Raw genomic sequence first — 17931 nt, 5'->3', positions numbered from 1 at the left:
GCGTCCTTGTCGATACCGAGTTTGATCAATTCTTGAATAGCCTCGACTAAGTGTGGACTGGAACTGTTTGAGCACAAAAGATGAAGTGCATTCCCGCCGTTGTTATCCTTTGCGTCCTTGTCGATGCCGAGTTTGATCAATTCTTGAACTGCCTCGACTAAGTGTGGACTGGAACTGTAAGCGCACAAAAAATGAAGTGCATTCCAGCCCTTGTTATCCTTTGCGTCCTTGTCGATGCCGAGTTTGATCAATTCTTGAACTGCCTCGACTAAGTTTGGACTGGAACTGTTTGAGCACAAAAGATGAAGTGCATTCCCGCCGTTGTTGTCCTTTGCGTCCTTGTCGATGCCGAGTTTGATCAATTCTTGAATAGCCTCGACTAAGTGTGGACTGGAATTCATAGCGCACAGAAAATGAAGTGCATTCCCGCCGTTGTTCGCCTTTGCGTCCTTGTCGATGCCGAGTTTGATCAATTCTTGAATAGCCTCGACTAAGTGTGGACTGGAACTGTTTGAGCACAAAAAATGAAGTGCATTCCCGCCGTTGTTCGCCTTTGCGTCCTTGTCGATGCCGAGTTTGATCAATTCTTGAATAGCCTCGACTAAGTGTGGACTGGAACTGTTAGCGCACAAAAAATGAAGTGCATTCCAGCCCTTGTTGTCCTTTGCGTCCTTGTCGATGCCGAGTTTGATCAATTCTTGAATGGCCTCGACTAAGTGTTGACTGGAACTGTTTGAGCACAAAAAATGAAGTGCATTCCAGCCCTTGTTATCCTTTGCGTCCTCGTCGATGCCGAGTTTGATCAATTCTTGAATGGCCTCGATTAAGTGTGGACTGGAACTGTTTGAGCACAAAAGATGAAGTGCATTACAACCATCTTCATCCTTTGCCTCCTTGTCGATGCCGAGTTTGATCAATTCTTGAATAGCATCGACTAAGTGTGGACTGGAACTGTTTGAGCACAAAAAATGAAGTGCATTCCAACCATCTTCATCCTTTGCGTCCTTGTCGATGCCGAGTTTGATCAATTCTTGAATAGCATCGACTAAGTGTGGACTGGAACTGTTTGAGCACAAAAAATGAAGTGCATTCCAACCCTTTTCCGTCTTTGCGTCCTTGTCGATGCCGAGTTTGATCAATTCTTGAACTGCCTCGACTAAGTGTGGACTGGAACTGTTAGCGCACAAAAAATGAAGTGCATTCCAGCCCTTGTTATCCTTTGCGTCCTTGTCGATGCCGAGTTTGATCAATTCTTGAACTGCCTCGACTAAGTGTGGACTGGAACTGTTTGAGCACAAAAAATGAAGTGCATTCCAACCCTTTTCCGTCTTTGCGTCCTTGTCGATGCCGAGTTTGATCAATTCTTGAACTGCCTCGACTAAGTGTGGACTGGAACTGTTATCGCACATAAAATGAAGTGCATTCCAGCCCTTGTTATCCTTTGCGTCCTTGTCGATGCCGAGTTTGATCAATTCTTGAATGGCCTCGACTAAGTGTTGACTGGAACTGTTTGAGCACAAAAGATGAAGTGCATTCCAACCATCTTCCTCCTTTGCGTCCTTGTCGATGCCGAGTTTGATCAATTCTTGAATAGCCTCGACTAAGTGTTGACTGGAACTGTTTGAGCACAAAAGATGAAGTGCATTCCCGCCGTTGTTGCCCTTTGCGTCCTTGTCGATGCCAAGTTTGATCAATTCTTGAATAGCCTCGACTAAGTGTGGACTGGAACTGTTAGCGCACAAAAAATGAAGTGCATTCCAGCCCTTGTTATCCTTTGCGTCCTTGTCGATGCCGAGTTTGATCAATTCTTGAATGGCCTCGACTAAGTGTTGACTGGAACTGTTTGAGCACAAAAGATGAAGTGCATTCCAACCCATTTCCGTCTTTGCGTCCTTGTCGATGCCGAGTTTGATCAATTCTTGAACTGACCCGATTAAGTGTGGACTGGAACTGTTTGAGCACAAAAGATGAAGTGCATTTAATCCAAATTGGTTCTTTGCATTCACGTCGATTCCAAAGCGAATCAAGTTTTGGATTTCTCTTGTTAAATCCGACCGAGGTTCACGACTTGCACATAGCTGACGCAATTGTTCCTCTCTTTCTGCAAGCTGAATCGAATAAAGGGACATTCATGCAGATGATTGCTTGACTTGCATAAATTTTATAATACCTTGTCCTCGATAGATTTCAGTTGTTCGACTACTTCTGCCGATGTCATCCTTTTGCTAGGATCATTTTCAAACATTTTCTGAAGTAGGTTATTCTGATAAATTTTGAGTAATTCACCGTCAATTTCTGGTAGCAAGAAATAAAATTTTAATTAACAGAACAACAATGTTTTGCAAGTATATTGGGAATTACTCTTCAAGTTGATCGGTTGCTTTGCAATTACGTTGTCGTAAATTTCTCTTTCACTGGAACCATAGACATGTTCTCCTTTCAAGAAAAGAAACCCAAAGACAAGGCCTAGGGCAAATACATCGCTCTTGACTGTTCCTTTAAGCTTTTTTGCCTCTTCTGCCTCTTTTATGTTATTGCTTATCTCCAGCACCTCGGGGGCGTACCAATTTTTGGTTCCTCTTACTCCAGACCACGAGTGATATCCACGTTCATCTACGGATTTGGACAATCCAAAATCAGCCCATTTGATTGTTACCTCATTGCTTCGGCTGGTAGGTGTCTTCGAAATAAGCACGTTTTGCGGTTTTATGTCTCTGTGGATTATTTGCTTCGAATGGATGTGTTCGAGCCCCGAAGCTAACTGAAGAAAAACGTGAATATAACGTGGCATAGGTCCGTCGTATTTCTTGGGGTCATTCGGCTCCAGGAAGAGCTGATCTAAAGAGGCGTCGCATAATTCCAATACATACATCCTGCAACGTGCAAAAGTAACTGATGTAATTTTACTTTTTGAAAATAAGACAAAATAATTTCACCTAAAGTCTTCATCACTGTCACAGTGAAGAAGTTTGACGACGTTTGGATGATCTAACGCTCGCAAAGCTTCTTCTTCTTTTTTGTTGACGAAACGTAGTTCAACTCTTTTTACTGCGACTTCACGGCCTCCATACTTTCCTTTAAGCACATGACCAAAGCCACCTCGCCCTAAGAAAGCATTACGGTCGAACCAAATTTCCATTTTCTTCTTATTTTTTATATCCAAGTAGTAAAACATATTCCATCCGTAGTTGTCTTCCTCAAACGGATCAATTCCATACTTCCCCAAAATTGTAATTACGCTATTCAAGTCTGATTTTGAATTGTATCGAGTCAAATAATGGAGTGCATTTGATCCATCTTTTGTCTTCGCTTTCGGATCGATTCCCAGTTTCATTAAATTCTGAATTGCGTCGATTATGATTCCGCTTGAATTGTATCGACACACGTAATGTAGGGCATTCAACCCATTGTAATCTCTTGCATTCACGTCGATTCCGCTTTGGATTACGAGGTTAATTGCTGCAATTAATTCATAACTTGAATAGTATCGACACAGAAGATGGAGTGCATTACTTCCATCATTGTCCTTTACGTTAATGTTGATTCCAAAGGGAATAAAGTTTTTTATTTTTAATGATAAATCCAATCGAGAATCACGAGCACATAACTGAAGCAATTCTTTTTCTTTTCCAGAAATCTAAATTGCATAAATTTGGTTCAGATGATTACTTGACTTGCATAAAATCAATCAATACCTTATCCTTGATGGTTTTTAGTTGATTAACAACTGCTGTCGATGTCATCCTTTTATTGGGGTCGTTTTCCAAAATTTTTTTAAAAATCTCATCCTCGTAACAGTCCCTTAATATGCGATTCATTTCTATTATAAAGCAACGAATTCTTCATTTACAGAAAAGGCATTATTGAAGTCGTTAAATAGGAAATTACTTTGCATGTTGATGGGATTTCCGTTCGTTATGTTTTCGGTTATTTCGTCTTCATTTTCCATGGTACCGTAAAGATGTTCCCCATTCAAGAACAGACTACCGAAAATGAGTCCTTGTGCAAAGATGTCGCTTTTGACGGTCCCTTGATACTTGTTTCCGTGCAAGTTGCCACCCAATTTCAGCAACAGCAACTCTGGGGCTAACCATGCATTGTTTCCTCCCACTTGACTTGTTATCTGTGCTCGTTTACTGGCGTATCTGGTCAGTCCAGAGTTTGCCCATTTGAGTGTTATCTCATCTTGGCCAGCAGATCCCGCCGAAATCAGAACATTTTCTGGTTTTATGTTTCCATGAACTAAATTCCTTGAATGGATGTATTCGAGACCTGAAGCTAACTGAAGCGAAATATCAATATGGTGTGGCATAGGCCCATTATATTTTCGAGTGTCATCCGCCTTCAAAAACAGCTGATCTAACGAGGCGCCACACCATTCGAATGCATAGTACCTTTTAAATGGCAAGAAAAAAAAATCATTATTGCCATCACATTGCTGTTTAAAACAAGACAAAATATTTTCTTACCTAAAGTTGTTGTCATTTCCACATTGAAGAAGTCTGACGACATTCGGATGCTCTAACTGCTGCAGAGTTTCAAACTCGTTGCCAGATGATTGATCCGTGCCTTTGGTCAACTCGATTCTTTTTATTGCTACTCTTTGACCATTAAATGTGCCACTTTGCACTGAATCAGAGCCACCTTTCCCGAAAAAATCTTGGCGATCGAACTGAATGCCGTTGATATTTCCAGTAAAACTTGAGGAAACAGGCGAGGACATTTTCAGTTAAGTTGCACCTAGCGGATATCAAAATAAGGAATTTGGCAAACTGCTGTGTGGAAAATGTGATTTGACACCGAACAACCCTGACTTCAAAGTTGAATCGCTTTGAGGTTATCTGTAAAGCATGAAATAAATTCCAAGTCTATAATACAGATAACATATTACCGTCTTCTGGTGATCCGTGTGCAATGGCAGTGACGTATTTTCTTGAAGTTTCGCCAAATTCTTTTTTTAGTAGGTCGAATTCGAGGACACGCACAACTTGAGAAATAGAACGAGTTACAACACGACCATATTCGACAGTGACCAAATAAGGAATAACTGTGCAATTTTCTTATCTAATTATTTTATTTATGAAGGAAGATTCTTTACTTTGGCTATACTTTCCGTTCAATGTTCCTAGATGAAAAACGAAAAAATAATGCCAATTGAGGCCACAATTCACTTTTTGAAATGTTTTTTTTTTTCTTCCAATCGCTGTGTAAAATGGTGAACGCGATGATAACAACTCGAATGTCTGTGAGCTGAGCCACAACTGGAATTTATTTTCGGGGAGCGGAGTATATTCGTCTCTCAGTTATTTTTCCTCTAGCTCCTCCCATTTTTTAACATTTTGCATTCTAGCGCCAGAGGCAACAGTGTATATTATTTCAAATGGACTTCGACCGTCTTCTTTTTCTCCTTCTCCTTTATTCGTGTTTTCATTAGTTTTTTGTGTACGAATATCAGAGAAGGGAAAACTTTGGAAGGAGAAACAAGAAAGAAAAAGAAATAAAGACACATGCGAAAAAGCCATAAAGGCTCGGCCCGTTCGCCGTGAAATCGGGGACACCGAAAAGAGGACGACCGGGAACACTCGGTTGCCAAACGCTACGTTCAAATATTCGATAAAAAGGTATCACGCGTTGGCATTTTGTCTAATGCCTTACGTAAAAAACAAACAAAAATCCATGTCACCAAGTTATGACTCTAGTTATCTTTAAATGTTTTGGTTAGTTTTCTCTCTCACGACCGTATACTTCGATGGTGAAATGTCAATTTCATTTTTCTTCTATACCGTGTCTAACATGCGGTTTACTACTTTCCTAGAAAATGCGTGAGTCATTTCCTTTTTAAAATATACGTTGAAAGTGGGTTAGATTTTACGATATCTCCAAGCAGGAAACGTTAGCTTGTGTTGTCATTCCTATATACAAAGCTATTTCCGTTCTGTTTTGTTTTGTTTTTTTTGCGTCTTCACAGATGTGTTGCAACGAAGAGGGCTCTTGATTTCTCGTCGTCTGCATTGTACAAAAGGTCTACCGTCGAGGGAAAAAGAAAACACAATCGACAATTTGTAGATGGTTAGAACGGTTTTGCTGCATTATTAACCAGCCATATTACATTGGCTGTTTTTTTATGTACACTGCTATACAGTGTAGAACAAAGAAATCACCTTCCTTACCGTAATTTGGGTGGCCTGCTATCACCGGCGATACTATCGTTCAGTACGCAGTAAATCCTTCACTCTGACTTTACCCGTCTTAGTCGCAAGATGGCGTTAGAAAGGAATCATCAACCAAAAAAGCAAACTATTTTTTACATCTTTCTAATCTGAGGATAGGTCTGGCCCCGAAACTTCAATCAATCAATCATTTTTATTTTAAACATTGGTAAATGACGAAACGCCCTATTGACAAAATTCCGATGACGTCTTCGTATTTGTTTAAATGAACTAGCACCAGTTCTGCATGGAGTTGGAAAATTCTAATGCAATCCAAAAACCAGAATGAATCAAAGGTTTATAGGCCAAAAACCTGTGTAGAACATATGGTATTGATATGAACTGCATTTTACCACAATTCGGGCTTCCTGTAATACAGGTAATGTGTGGAAGAAGATGCACATTTATTTCTGTATATGCTGGATTTTTTCTTAAATTGTGACTAAGAATTTTCTTTTAAGGTATGGCTGGGATAGCGAGACCAGCAAGACTTTCAATGAGAACAGAGAACAAAAAGTGGGAGGAACACGGCTTGTGTCTGCTAAATGTGTGCTAGTAAATGCAACTATTGGACTTCCATGCATATGCATCTTTAACTTTCACTTATCCATCTTTCATCATGTGTGATGAAGCTTTTCCATCTCAATTAACACATCTGGTTGAGCATTGAGAGGTATATATATATATACATGTGTTTGGACACTAATTATTTCTCTAATCATGCAGTTAGTGGTGAATTTTTCTATGGTTTAAGTGAACCAATTATTACCATATAGCTGGTCGGGCAAACCAGGCATCTGTCAGCCACACATCCAATACCTCTTGTGCCTTGCCCCAAGCTGTGGAAATTGTTCTCGTAGGAGCTAGTTTATCCAGCTTTAATACCAACTACTAAGAAATGCACCTGTTACCCGAACCATTGTTCACCGTTCCAATAGATGAAACCGACATTGTAATAACCATCAAGGGTACGACCGGCGGTCGAATCTTGATGGGAGCGAGACATGGTTGCATTTACGAATTCTTTTTATCAGGTATTACTTAAAAGTAAAGATTGTTCTCCTACAATACTAATTAGATTGTAAATTCGCAGGCCTTTCGCTCGTCTCACGACCGGAAAAGGGAACCATTAAGATGTACGATTTAGATACAGACGGGCAAGCCATGACTCGGGTGACAGCCATCGGTATCAATACCATCGTCCAGTCTGTCGCCAATATTGCAGGTATTGAATGAAAAGCTGCCAATAGAAACGAAATTACTGAGGAAATTTTCCGTCAACAGAACGGCGGATCGTTCCAGTTTCCGACCGTTGGTTGGTATTGCGCCCATCGAGTCGAGCGAATCGACCAACTTGCATTTGGTCGCAAATTAATGCCTCTGTTGTCCGTCTGTACTTAAACACTTTGTCCTGACGTACATTCAGCGGAGCTACGCCTTCTAGCCGCCTGGTGACGATTTAGCTGTTCCAAGTGCGTCTACCGCCTGGTTACGCGGCCAATGCGTGGGAATCACGTTTTTAACTACCATCACAGCATCCGGGAACGATGTAGCCAGGACATTGTCCAATTTAAATTTTCCAGCTGCCCAGACATTTTCAGAGACGCAAAACACGCTGGGGTTGGACGGAAAGAGATGGTCATTGGCAGAAGTTACTCCTACCCTCCAAAGACAAATCGATCCGTCAATCTTTGCCCCTCCAGCACCTGAGCCTTCACTTATTGTAACGTAACATGCTGTGGGACCTCGAAAGTTCATTTTCCTGAAGACGCAATGCTGCCACGTCGTCTCCCAACTTAGGCCTGTGGATATTCTCCATCAATTACTGTTTGACGCTTCAGGGCTGGACAACACGGCCGTTCGTGCTTTTTTACAGGTTCTGCGAGAAGAACAAGCCTGTGTCACTGCCCTGATTTTGGCATGTTCGACGAGCATTCAGGACTCCCAACTGGCTGACTGGGCTGCTCTCGCCTTCTTCCTACTTGGTGGCGACGTAAAAGTTTCTCCGTCTCATCTGGCTCATCCCATTACGTCACCCGCGTCTCTTTTGGTCGTCAACTCGCCCGCTCATCTGAACAGTACACCTAGCAACTTCCACCACCAACAGTCGCATTTTACTTTTAGTTCACCTGATTCTGGAGGAGTGGGGGGATTCAACCCAAATGCCATTTTGACTCCCAAAGTGCAACCTCACTCGCCCCATTCGAATAATGTGGTGACAGCAGTTGTTGTGCAGAATTGACCGACTATCAATTCTCTGGTCGACATAACGGACTTTACCTTTATCTCGGACGCATACTGAGGCCCCTTTGGCTTATGCCGCTGGCCAGAGATGTAGGAAAGCCCCATTAGCCGTTGCTGGACAGTGTCGTCAACAGTGAAGAGTTTTTAACTGTTCTGGGCCAACTGAATGCTCTTAAGGGATTCGTTCATGTCAATATCCATCAAAACGGTCCGCAGAGTTACCAGTCCAGTGAGATGGGCCGCCTTCAGGTATACTGGGCATTTTTCATAGATGTCCAACTGATCAGTTATCATTCCTTTTGTTTAATTATTAATATTTTAATTATTATTTTTATATAGATTAAAAACTGCAGGATGCTCAAATGCAGGAGAGAAAATCTCTGTTGGCCATGAAACAATTGTTGGATCATACCGTCGAAGTACTTGCTCTCTGGAAAGTGTTGTGCGATCACCAGCTCCATTTGCTCGGCTGAAATGCGGATGTCACTCAAGACAACGTTGTTCCGCGACCTCATTCTTTCCGGTTCTGACACCTGCATTGGGCTGATCAACGCTCTGATTCATCGATACTTGGATGATGCGGCCAGTACGGACGCCATCAGTGAAAAATTGAGACAGGTCTGCCCGTCTCTCTACCGCAATGAGGTAACTGTTTACTTGCCAATGAAACTGAAGCAAAATTGTTAACTAAATTTTCATTCCTTTTTAAAGATGCTCTATGCACTAAAGTCAACGAGGAGCTTCTCAAGGCTCGAACGAACACCATGAGCCGAATGGACAATGAGCGTCTGCTGCAGCAAACGCTGGAAACGTGCAAGCAGATTCCGGCTCGCATCAATTTGGCGCATGTTTGCCAACAACTGTCCGCTTGTCAGTACTTCGGAGGCGTGGTGGAGCTCTGCTGCGTCGTGGCTGAGAAGCTCGACCCTCAGCACCGTGCCCAACAATGCTACAGCGGCCAACAAGAAGATCCTGCCGCTGTCGAGGCGCTTTTGGCTCGTAAAAATTGCTACCAGCAAATGTGCCTTGTTTTGCAGAAACTCTACGCGGCCGCTGCGTGCCATCCTCAGTCGCCCAGCGTGCCCAAATCACCCGGACCGATGGTACAAACGACTCCACAGGGATACGAGGAGGGACTAAGCCCATTAGAAGCGCAGCGGTTGGCAGATGAAACTCTTTTTCTTGCCTTGCAGTCGGATGATGAACTATGTCATGTTGCCATTTTCGATTGGTTGACGGACAACAAGTGGGACGACAAGTTGTTGGAAATTCAGTCGCCCCACTTGGAGAATTACCTCAATAGGCAAACAGTTGGTCAGGTATGATTGAATTTATTGATGTGTATAAATCGGGCCCAAATAAGTAGTTCGAATCCGTTTTTTCTTTTCTTTCTAGGTTGGTCAACAGCAGCAAACAGATTTAGTTGCAAAATACGATCTGTTATGGAAGTTTTACGAAAAAAGTGGCCAGTTTATCGCCGCTGCACGAGTTCTTTCCCGTCTAGCTGATGCCCACAGCACGGCCATAAGTCTTCCGATGAGAATAGAATACCTTTCGCGGGCCATTGTGTGCGCGCGAGCGGCTGAGACGAGCTCCTTCGGTAACGCCGTTCAGGGCCAGTTCCTCTACGAAATGGAGGAGAAAATGGACGTGGCTAAAGTCCAGTCTCAAGTGCTGGAAGCCGTCTCTCGGTTGCCCAGTCGAGATGCCGACACCATCAGCCGTTTACATTCCGACTTGCTTGACGTGACTCAACTATACGAGCAATTCGCTGAGCCACTGGGTCTGTGGGAATGCAAACTGGCTATTTTGCACTGCGCCAATCATTACGACTCGGCTCTGGTGACCAGCATTTGGCAAAATATTATCAATGCTGAAGTCAAGAAACTGAGTAGTGCCGACACTGAAACAAAACTGGCCACCCTGGGTAGCAAAATGAAAACGCTAGGTCGAACTTATGCCCAGTCAGAGCAATTTTTCCCTTTGGAGTTCCTCGTTAAGACCCTGGAAACATATTCAGTTCGCTGGAATGGCCCACCAGGTAAATTTCAATTATTTTTATTTTCTTTGAAATGCATTTCGATCAATGTTTTTATGCTTAATTGCTAGGCTGGGCCGTTTCCATCATACTGACAGCTGGAGTATCGTTCCAGCGTCTTTTTGCCGTTTACAATCGCCTGTACGGCGCAAAGGATGTCGTTTGGCAAGCTGAAGGCAAACCGAATCATTTGCTCAAAGTGCTGGCCGACATGTTAAATCGGCTTGTTGATTCCTCTACTGGAGGCTTGGCAGCCCTGGTGCCGACAGCCGATCGTCGAGCTCTTATAGGACAGTGTGTCGAGGCCGTTGGTGTCTATTTGACAGATCTATTTTGCACGACTCACGCCACATCACCTGCCCTCATAGCCGAATTCCGTACTCTACAAGGCAAATTAGAACTTTTGTAACGAATATTTTAAATGCTGTTTTTCTCCCCCATAGTTGTCATTCATCCCCTATTCTTTTTCTTCTTTTCCGATTCTTTGAAGCAACATTTTATTTCTCATTTTCGTGAGCCCTGTATGTGTGAGCGAGGGCGAATTCTTGTTGTCATCTACCATACGACTCAACTCTTAATCCAATCCACCGATCATATCAATACATACCCAGCATTGTGTGGCCATTCAGACAGAACGTGGTCACTTGGGAGGGAAACATTTTTGTTAGATTAGATATAAATAAACCTTGCAACTCAAATCAACTAAAGTAAAATGCAGTGCGCAATGTAATCGACAAAAAGTCCATTTGTTTAAAGAAATGTTTGTCTCTTATATTACCCATTCTTAAAACATGTTCATCCCACAACTTACTCACTTGGCAAAAGTTGGTATTGTCATTGTTGGTATGTTTCTCAACATTGTTGGTGCACTTGAATGGTATACTTCCTAGGATGTTTGGAAGATCCTGTGGAACATAACTGTGAATCTAACCACCGAATTAGGCGTCGGTTGCCATACCATTCTAGCATTGCCTTCCTATATCCTTCCATTGTCGTCTGAGGGACTATTTAACTCGTGCAGTTATGTTAATGTGTCGAAGAAGTAGAAGTGTTACAGGTGTCATTCGTAGCTCAATGGTAGAGCATCGGATCGCTATGGTGTAAGACTTGGGAGTAATTCTAAATTAAATAGGGCATAGGTATCAGTAAGGTTCATGGTTTGTTCGCCAACGAATTGATGTCTTTGAACAATTTTCCTAAATATTGTATTTATTTAAAAAATGGGGTAGTGCCGGGTCAATTAAGGGTTTAGAACTTCTGGGTTATTTTGTCCCAAAGGTTGCAAATTATTGTGGTGTTTGCTGTGTGTGGTTGGTTGGTTGGTTGTGCAGCAAATGAACTCATTCATGTGGAAATGGTGGCACAGGTTCATTCAAAGTCTACTAGAAAAATAGAAGAGAAAACGATATTTTGTAGCGTAAACATTTAAGATCAACTCAATGAATTTGTTTATTTCTTATAAAAACTTCATAAGCTGCAATACTGGGAGTGTTACTGACTCACCTTTGTCTATAGAGGCAATTCACATCGCGGTTTCGCGTGTCAATTGTTTCGATGTCCGCCATTTTCTCTGGTTGTTTATGTCATGTTTTGCGTTGTCTGTATTGGCTGAAAGTGTTATTTCCCAATACAAAGTGGATTTTGTGAATCAGTGTTTAATTTTTTTCAATTTTTTTGTGTCAGTTAATTGCTACGTATCTTAGTTAGTATGTGTAGCAATTTCTGTTTCCAGATCACATTTCTTGTATTTTTTAAAAAATCTTTTCTGTAGGGCTGTCAGAAGATAAACGTAAGTATGCAGCAAAACTATTAATAGTAGGTTGTGATTGCCCCTATACAATTCACGAAGAGTATTGGTGCAATGGACTTAGCATCGCAGGAAAAATGCCACTGGTAACCAATCTTGATTTGGTAAATTACCTGCTATGTTCCAAGTCTCCATACACGCATGAAGATTTAAAGGCTTACAAGGGCCTTGAGACCTACAAGAGATTTATCGATGAGGGAATTGGATCATTTTGTGCAATCAGTCTTTTAAACAAAAATTTTTTTATGAAAGCGAAGGTTATTACTCTTCATTTGTTTATTTGTAACATTACTATAACATATAACTTTCTGTTGTCATAACGTATGAATAAATTATACTTCATAATTTGTATTACCTCTTTGAACATTTAAAATTACTCTTCTTGACTCTCTATCCATGGCTGACTTAGCGTTAACATACACTTTGTCAAGATTCAGGGATGGGGCCCAGTCTGGGTGTGTTTCTCCAGTGTACTAAAAAGGTTTTCCTGTGTGATTTCAAATAGAAGAATTAGATAGACACATTCACTATTAATAAATTTGTCGAGACTTACCTAGAACAAAATGTGCATTACAAACTCTAATGTTATTTGTTTTTGCAACCCGGGGCACAACAATATTGAAAACCCATGACAGCCCTACAGAAAAGATTTTTTTAAAAATACAAGAAATGTGATCTGGAAACAGAAATTGCTACACATACTAACCAAGATACGTAGCAATTAACTGACACAAAAAAAAATTCCAAAAAATTAAACACTGATTCACAAAATCCACTTTGTATTGGGAAATAACACTTTCAGCCAATACAAACAACGCAAAACATGACATAAACAACCAGAGAAAATGGCGGACATCGAAACAATTGACATGCGAAACCGCGATGTGAATTGCCTCTATAAAAGAAATCAAGTAACTGCAAAGAAAAATAAGCAACATGATATTATTTGACATATTAAGTGAAGAGTTTCGCATTTATCGATTTTTTTTTCATATTTTTCCTTATCATTGCTTACTTTAAGATGTCCCATAACAATTAACGCGTTGAAAAATAAGATCAATTTAAAGGCCATGTCTTTTTTAGTTTTTTCAAGAGAATCGAAAAACATCGCAATTCTCCCTCTGGTGAGGAATCCTGTCTGTCGTCCCTGACGCGTGACTGACATTTACAGCTTTGACTGTGATATATCATGGTAATATGTTTATCTAAAAGCAGAGAGATTTTGTGGCATTTCAGAGAGCGAATAAGCGGAATGGAAAAATAGGTACAGTTAAATCCTTAACTTGCTAAAACGTTCAATATTAAGCACTTTTATTTCTTCTGTATTCCTGATGCAAGGTCAGATGACTCTGGCAAGATATAGCCTAGAATAGATGCTATTATACCATGCCTGATGCATGATTGTTGCAGCCTCTTCAATTGAATGAACAATGACAAAAGTTACAAAGACAACTACAATCCTACAGCATCGAAAGTGTTAGTAAGTAAAATAAAAGCATTAGATTTAAAGTTACAACTTGGAATCTTGATAAAAGAGTATTGTTTTCAGAAAGAAGACAACAAAAGTAGCTTACCATTTGCTGGTAAATATGGAATCGGGATCTTGCTTAAAAGTACTTGATACCTTTTTCATGGGAAACCTCATTTCGCATTCTTCAGCCATTTTGATTTACTTTTATCAAAGTGTCAACCATTTTTTAAGTCTGTAGACTGACAAATTCAGGATGAGTTTACTTCCAAGCATTGACACAACATACATCTCCATGTAAAGTCTTAATTAACATCAATCCATCTTATCTAGGAGTGATTTTTAATTTTTGCTTGACAAACGGATAAGTTGAATGGTTGAGTATGGTTGTTGCCCAGCAGATTCACACATTATAGTTTTGGTCGCACCTATTGCCTCTCAAAATTTTGAGGGGCAATAGACTTTTCCTATAGTTTTTATTAACATTTACTAGACAGAAAAAAATGTGTTGGTGAATGTCGTCAAGAATGCAGATGATACCAGTGGCAATATATACTTCTGAATTCAGGAATTTAGTTAATTTACTGTGGTATCAACCTAGGCAAAATCTCCATGTAAGTTCAAATACTTCCTTCCTCTGAAATTGCCTTTTGATGCACAAAGCATGTAGTGTGATTTGATTTGATTTTTTTTTAGATGTGAAGTGCTTTCAGACTTCATTGGTGCTGAATTTTTGAGTATATTATCACCAGAATGTCATACAAAATAACTTGGGCAGGTAAATCTTTGTATTTTGTGTTTTAATTTTAATCACTCATCTATATTACATGAGCAAAACATATATTGCCGAAAGAAAACAGATACCTTTGGACAATGGTTACACCAAGGGCAGTGAATGCATTTCTCTTTTCACCATTGGTCAGCTGACTTGCCTTCCCAGTTGCAATGAAGAAGAATGATTAGTCAAAAGTATTAAAAGGTAATAGCTTATTGTGTTTTCCTATTGGTATCTCTTAAAATTCTGATGTTATTGAGTTTTTCTTGTCATGCCAGGTATTGTGATCAATCAGATATTGATTTCCTAGTTGCATGACAACTGTGGAAGTTGTCATACAACTATACAGCTGTATTCACCTGTTTGTTGACAAAGTGTTGAATTTTGTAGGCTGTAGGCCGTACTGATCAAAACAAATTTAAACAAACGATCATTTTTTTAACAATCATAAAGGAAACAAGCAACAGTTATGGTTCGTTTGGTTGGAGCCCTTTGTCAACAAAGGGAGAGAGGACCAAGTCAAACGTATCCGAAAGGTACGGGGTTACAAGATGGAAGCTTAGCCACGGTTTATTGTCAAACAAATAGACACGGCTGTCGGAGCCCTTTGTGCGCAGGGCATTTGACGAACCGGGCACTCAAATGACGCTAAAGACTTTTCACTTTGCTGATGTGGCACCGATGAACATCACAGAGGTAGTTTCTAGGTATAAAAGGAATTTTCTTCAAAAGATGTTGAGGCTTATGTATCTATTTCCAGGAACTTTCTGGATTAAGGAAATCATTAACGCCCTAAAGGCCTTTAGTACACCTGTTATCTCCACCCAGCTTCTAATTGTTGACGACCCGGAATATGCGCGACAAGTTAAAGGAAGGATCGAAAACAATTTTCGGAGAAATAAATTAAACAATTTTTCGTTATTAATATTTTTCAATTGTCTTTTTAGGTGACGGGATATTTCGATGAAGTATAACTGCCTGATGATGTTTAATGTCGATTAAATTAGACATTAACCGAATCCGCTTGCTAAAACTCGAGGTGGCTGCAAATTCTATCCAGTAGAGGTAAAAAAAAGTTACACTTGCAAACTCTAAATTAATTTTTGATTGTTTTTTTTTCCCAATTTCCAGCCTCTGTATACATGTAAACTGGAAATAAAGCCTGCTTTCATCGAAGTCATTAGTGAAACAATACAAATTGTAAAGCTGTGCTCCATCTGCAAAATCGTCAATGTATATGTGAGGCAGTACCTCAAAGAACAATTGCCTAGGGACTTCATACAGGTACCATTACAATTTCTGTAACCAAACCAGCCTTTCAATTTGCATCTTGCTTCAGGGTTTGCCAACTGCTAGCCGAGCTGTCATGAACATCGACGATACAAGGAAACCGCATAGATAGTGTGTAGGTTTTGATTTCTATATCAGCTGCAGCAATGACAATGACCATGACTAACATGTGGAAATGATAGCAAACGGCGTAAACATTTTTAGAAGAAAAAAGAAAGTTTTCAATTTTTTTTTTAAATTCCCAATGTCAAGGTTTATCTGTTAACTGCTTCAAATTGGCTCAGAATTAGGCAGCAATTTTGGAAGTTGTTGCTTTCTCAGTATGGTAAATATATATATTATTTCTGTAACAGTAAAAAAAACAAAAAAAAAATGCATGATGCATGTGATGAAAGATCACTAATGAAAGAGCTTGTCTTAACATTTTACTTTAAAGATATCACTTTCACATGCACAACACAGCCAATGTTATCCTTATTCATTCTCAGTTTGATATTGGGCTATCTGTTTTTTGTTTTAGAATGAGCTTCAATGTTGGTGTTGCAGGTGTTACCCATGTTACGTTGACTGTTTGGATTCCTATTCATTAACATTTCAAAACCAAATTCATCTTCTTAAAATTGACTTGTAAGTAGAAAAGAGGCTGTTTTATAACTATGTATTATCTATGTAACACTTTTCTATTCAATAGGAAAGGATTTGGATCATTCTAGGAACATATATATCAAAGATGCAAAGCTCTAATGGGATTAATTTATCCGTCAAGTACGTTTTCATTTGCAGTCTGTATGTCCTTTCCGAAGGCTCTGCCAGAAGAATATGCTAAATAATGAATTTATGAATCGCGTAAGTTACACGAGCAAGAATTTTTATGCCTAACGATGTTTTATTTTCTTAATATAGATTAATGATAAGCTTGGATCTGAAAAGGTTCCTTGGTTGGGGTGAGATACCGAATAAAGTTTAATGATTGGATGCACTACATGGAATTTCCATACTTTATTCACAGTACCGTTTATAACGGTATTTCATATTTAAAAAATTGAAGTGCATATTTGGGCTCCCTTCTTTTCTGTGGCCCCGTTTCCCCTTGACTCATAATAAGCCCGTAGGGGGTCATGCCCCTACTGTACGGTATATATAAAAACAACATATATCGAGGTTTGGAGGGCTCTGGCCGGAAAGGGGACGTGGGGGTCCTCATGGTTCGATGAAATGCTTATGGAGAGCTATGTCGCTACCCACAAATCCGAATTAAAGGTTAATCGCTCCTGTAAAAATGTTCCAAATCTTCAGCTCTTCTTCCGGCTTCTCTTAGCCAAGCACTGGGTAATCTCCCCGGTGAGTCAATTGAGGCAGTGTCTCCCCCTGCCTTGGTTGACAGCAACTTTTGAAATGGTTATTTTGCCTTTTAAAAGTTGCAAAATATTCCATTATGTAGAGATTTGTCAATACAAATTTTGTTATAAATTAATTTTGAAAAACTTGTCTTTCATACTTTCTTTGTGTTCAGACTATACATTACTGGCCTTAGCACTTTTTTCTTTTAAGGATTGGATTCTCAACATTGCTGAGATGGACACTGATGTGCAGTTTTTGTACTGAGAATTCCGGAGTGTCTTTGAATTATCACCGATTAAATTCCAATCCTGGAGATGGTAGTTTGCTGATTTATTTAATTGCAGAATGATTTTGTATTTAATCTTTTTTATATAGATTTAACAGATGTATTGGAATGTTTTCACAGTGATGAATTTAACTCGTTCGGGTATCGATCCCCAAACTTTCAGCGTTCATTGCCGATGCTCAACCGTTGAGCCATGAGTTACATTAAAATTTGCACTAATATTAGAAGGCAAAAAAAAAATGCAATTTTTATAGGCTAGTAAAACTATATGCTAACCTGAATCACTTGTAATCAAGGATCATAGCTGTTCGGTAGAACGTTGGATAACGGATCTAAAAGTATCGGGTTCAACTCCCGGCAGAGGGTTAATAACTTAAATGTGAATGTCAATTTCATTGCGTTTCTATAAGATGGACTTACATGTTAATAAGAAATTATCTTAAATTACGCTGCAAATATTATTTTAAGTCCAC

The 17931-nt window shown here is 39.9% G+C and overlaps 1 protein-coding gene, 3 long non-coding RNA genes and 1 pseudogene across 10 annotated transcripts; 3 read left to right on the top strand and 2 right to left on the bottom strand.

The window, feature by feature from the left end:
• Positions 1-213: 213 nt before the first annotated feature.
• Positions 214-6335, bottom strand: LOC116917140. The gene is made up of 11 exons (XM_045167539.1): positions 6171-6335; positions 5099-6024; positions 4892-4987; positions 4470-4813; positions 3889-4394; positions 3696-3820; positions 2937-3637; positions 2362-2873; positions 2171-2295; positions 1855-2108; positions 214-268 (listed from the first exon to the last, which is right to left on the bottom strand). The coding sequence occupies exons 4-11, from the start codon at positions 4721-4723 to the stop codon at positions 214-216; spliced, it is 2532 nt and encodes an 843-aa protein (XP_045023474.1). The 5' UTR covers positions 4724-4813; positions 4892-4987; positions 5099-6024; positions 6171-6335.
• A 772-nt stretch (positions 6336-7107) lies between these two features.
• Positions 7108-11301, top strand: LOC123467743 (annotated as a pseudogene).
• Positions 11302-12157: 856 nt separating this feature from the next.
• On the top strand, positions 12158-12649 carry LOC116915567. The gene is made up of 2 exons (XR_004390133.2): positions 12158-12197; positions 12263-12649. It is a non-coding gene; the product is annotated as an uncharacterized LOC116915567 (long non-coding RNA).
• On the bottom strand, positions 12217-12715 carry LOC123467747. Its single transcript, XR_006641867.1, has 2 exons — positions 12654-12715; positions 12217-12473 (listed from the first exon to the last, which is right to left on the bottom strand). It is a non-coding gene; the product is annotated as an uncharacterized LOC123467747 (long non-coding RNA).
• A 707-nt stretch (positions 12716-13422) lies between these two features.
• On the top strand, positions 13423-16983 carry LOC116936002. Of its 7 annotated transcripts, XR_006641863.1 has the most exons (13): positions 13424-13562; positions 13637-13778; positions 13834-14380; positions 14463-14544; positions 14627-14745; positions 14995-15237; positions 15302-15606; positions 15673-15825; positions 15881-15946; positions 16084-16156; positions 16352-16458; positions 16523-16596; positions 16735-16983. It is a non-coding gene; the product is annotated as an uncharacterized LOC116936002 (long non-coding RNA). The 7 variants fall into 7 exon arrangements; XR_006641865.1 differs by lacking the exon at positions 16735-16983 and having other exon boundaries at positions 13423-13562; positions 13642-13778; positions 16523-16717; XR_006641862.1 differs by lacking the exon at positions 16735-16983 and having other exon boundaries at positions 13848-14380; positions 16523-16717.
• The last annotated feature ends 948 nt before the right edge of the window (positions 16984-17931 follow it).

The sequence above is a fragment of the Daphnia magna genome, unplaced genomic scaffold (genome assembly GCF_020631705.1).
Source record: "Daphnia magna isolate NIES unplaced genomic scaffold, ASM2063170v1.1 Dm_contigs221, whole genome shotgun sequence".
NCBI lineage: Eukaryota > Metazoa > Arthropoda > Branchiopoda > Diplostraca > Daphniidae > Daphnia > Daphnia magna.
The sequence above is the reverse complement of the archived record's forward strand: the minus strand, read 5'-3'. Positions and strand labels throughout refer to the sequence as shown.

Excerpts from the sequence above, each read along its gene's own strand:
- LOC116917140 (XM_045167539.1), bottom strand. The coding sequence starts at position 4,723 with ATGTCCTCGCCTGTTTCCTCAAGTTTTACTGGAAATATCAACGGCATT. Across the intron at positions 4,395-4,469 it reads GGAAATGACAACAACTTTAG|GTACTATGCATTCGAATGGT; the intron begins GTAAGAAAATAT and ends GCCATTTAAAAG. Across the intron at positions 2,296-2,361 it reads GCAACCGATCAACTTGAAGA|AAATTGACGGTGAATTACTC; the intron begins GTAATTCCCAAT and ends TCTTGCTACCAG.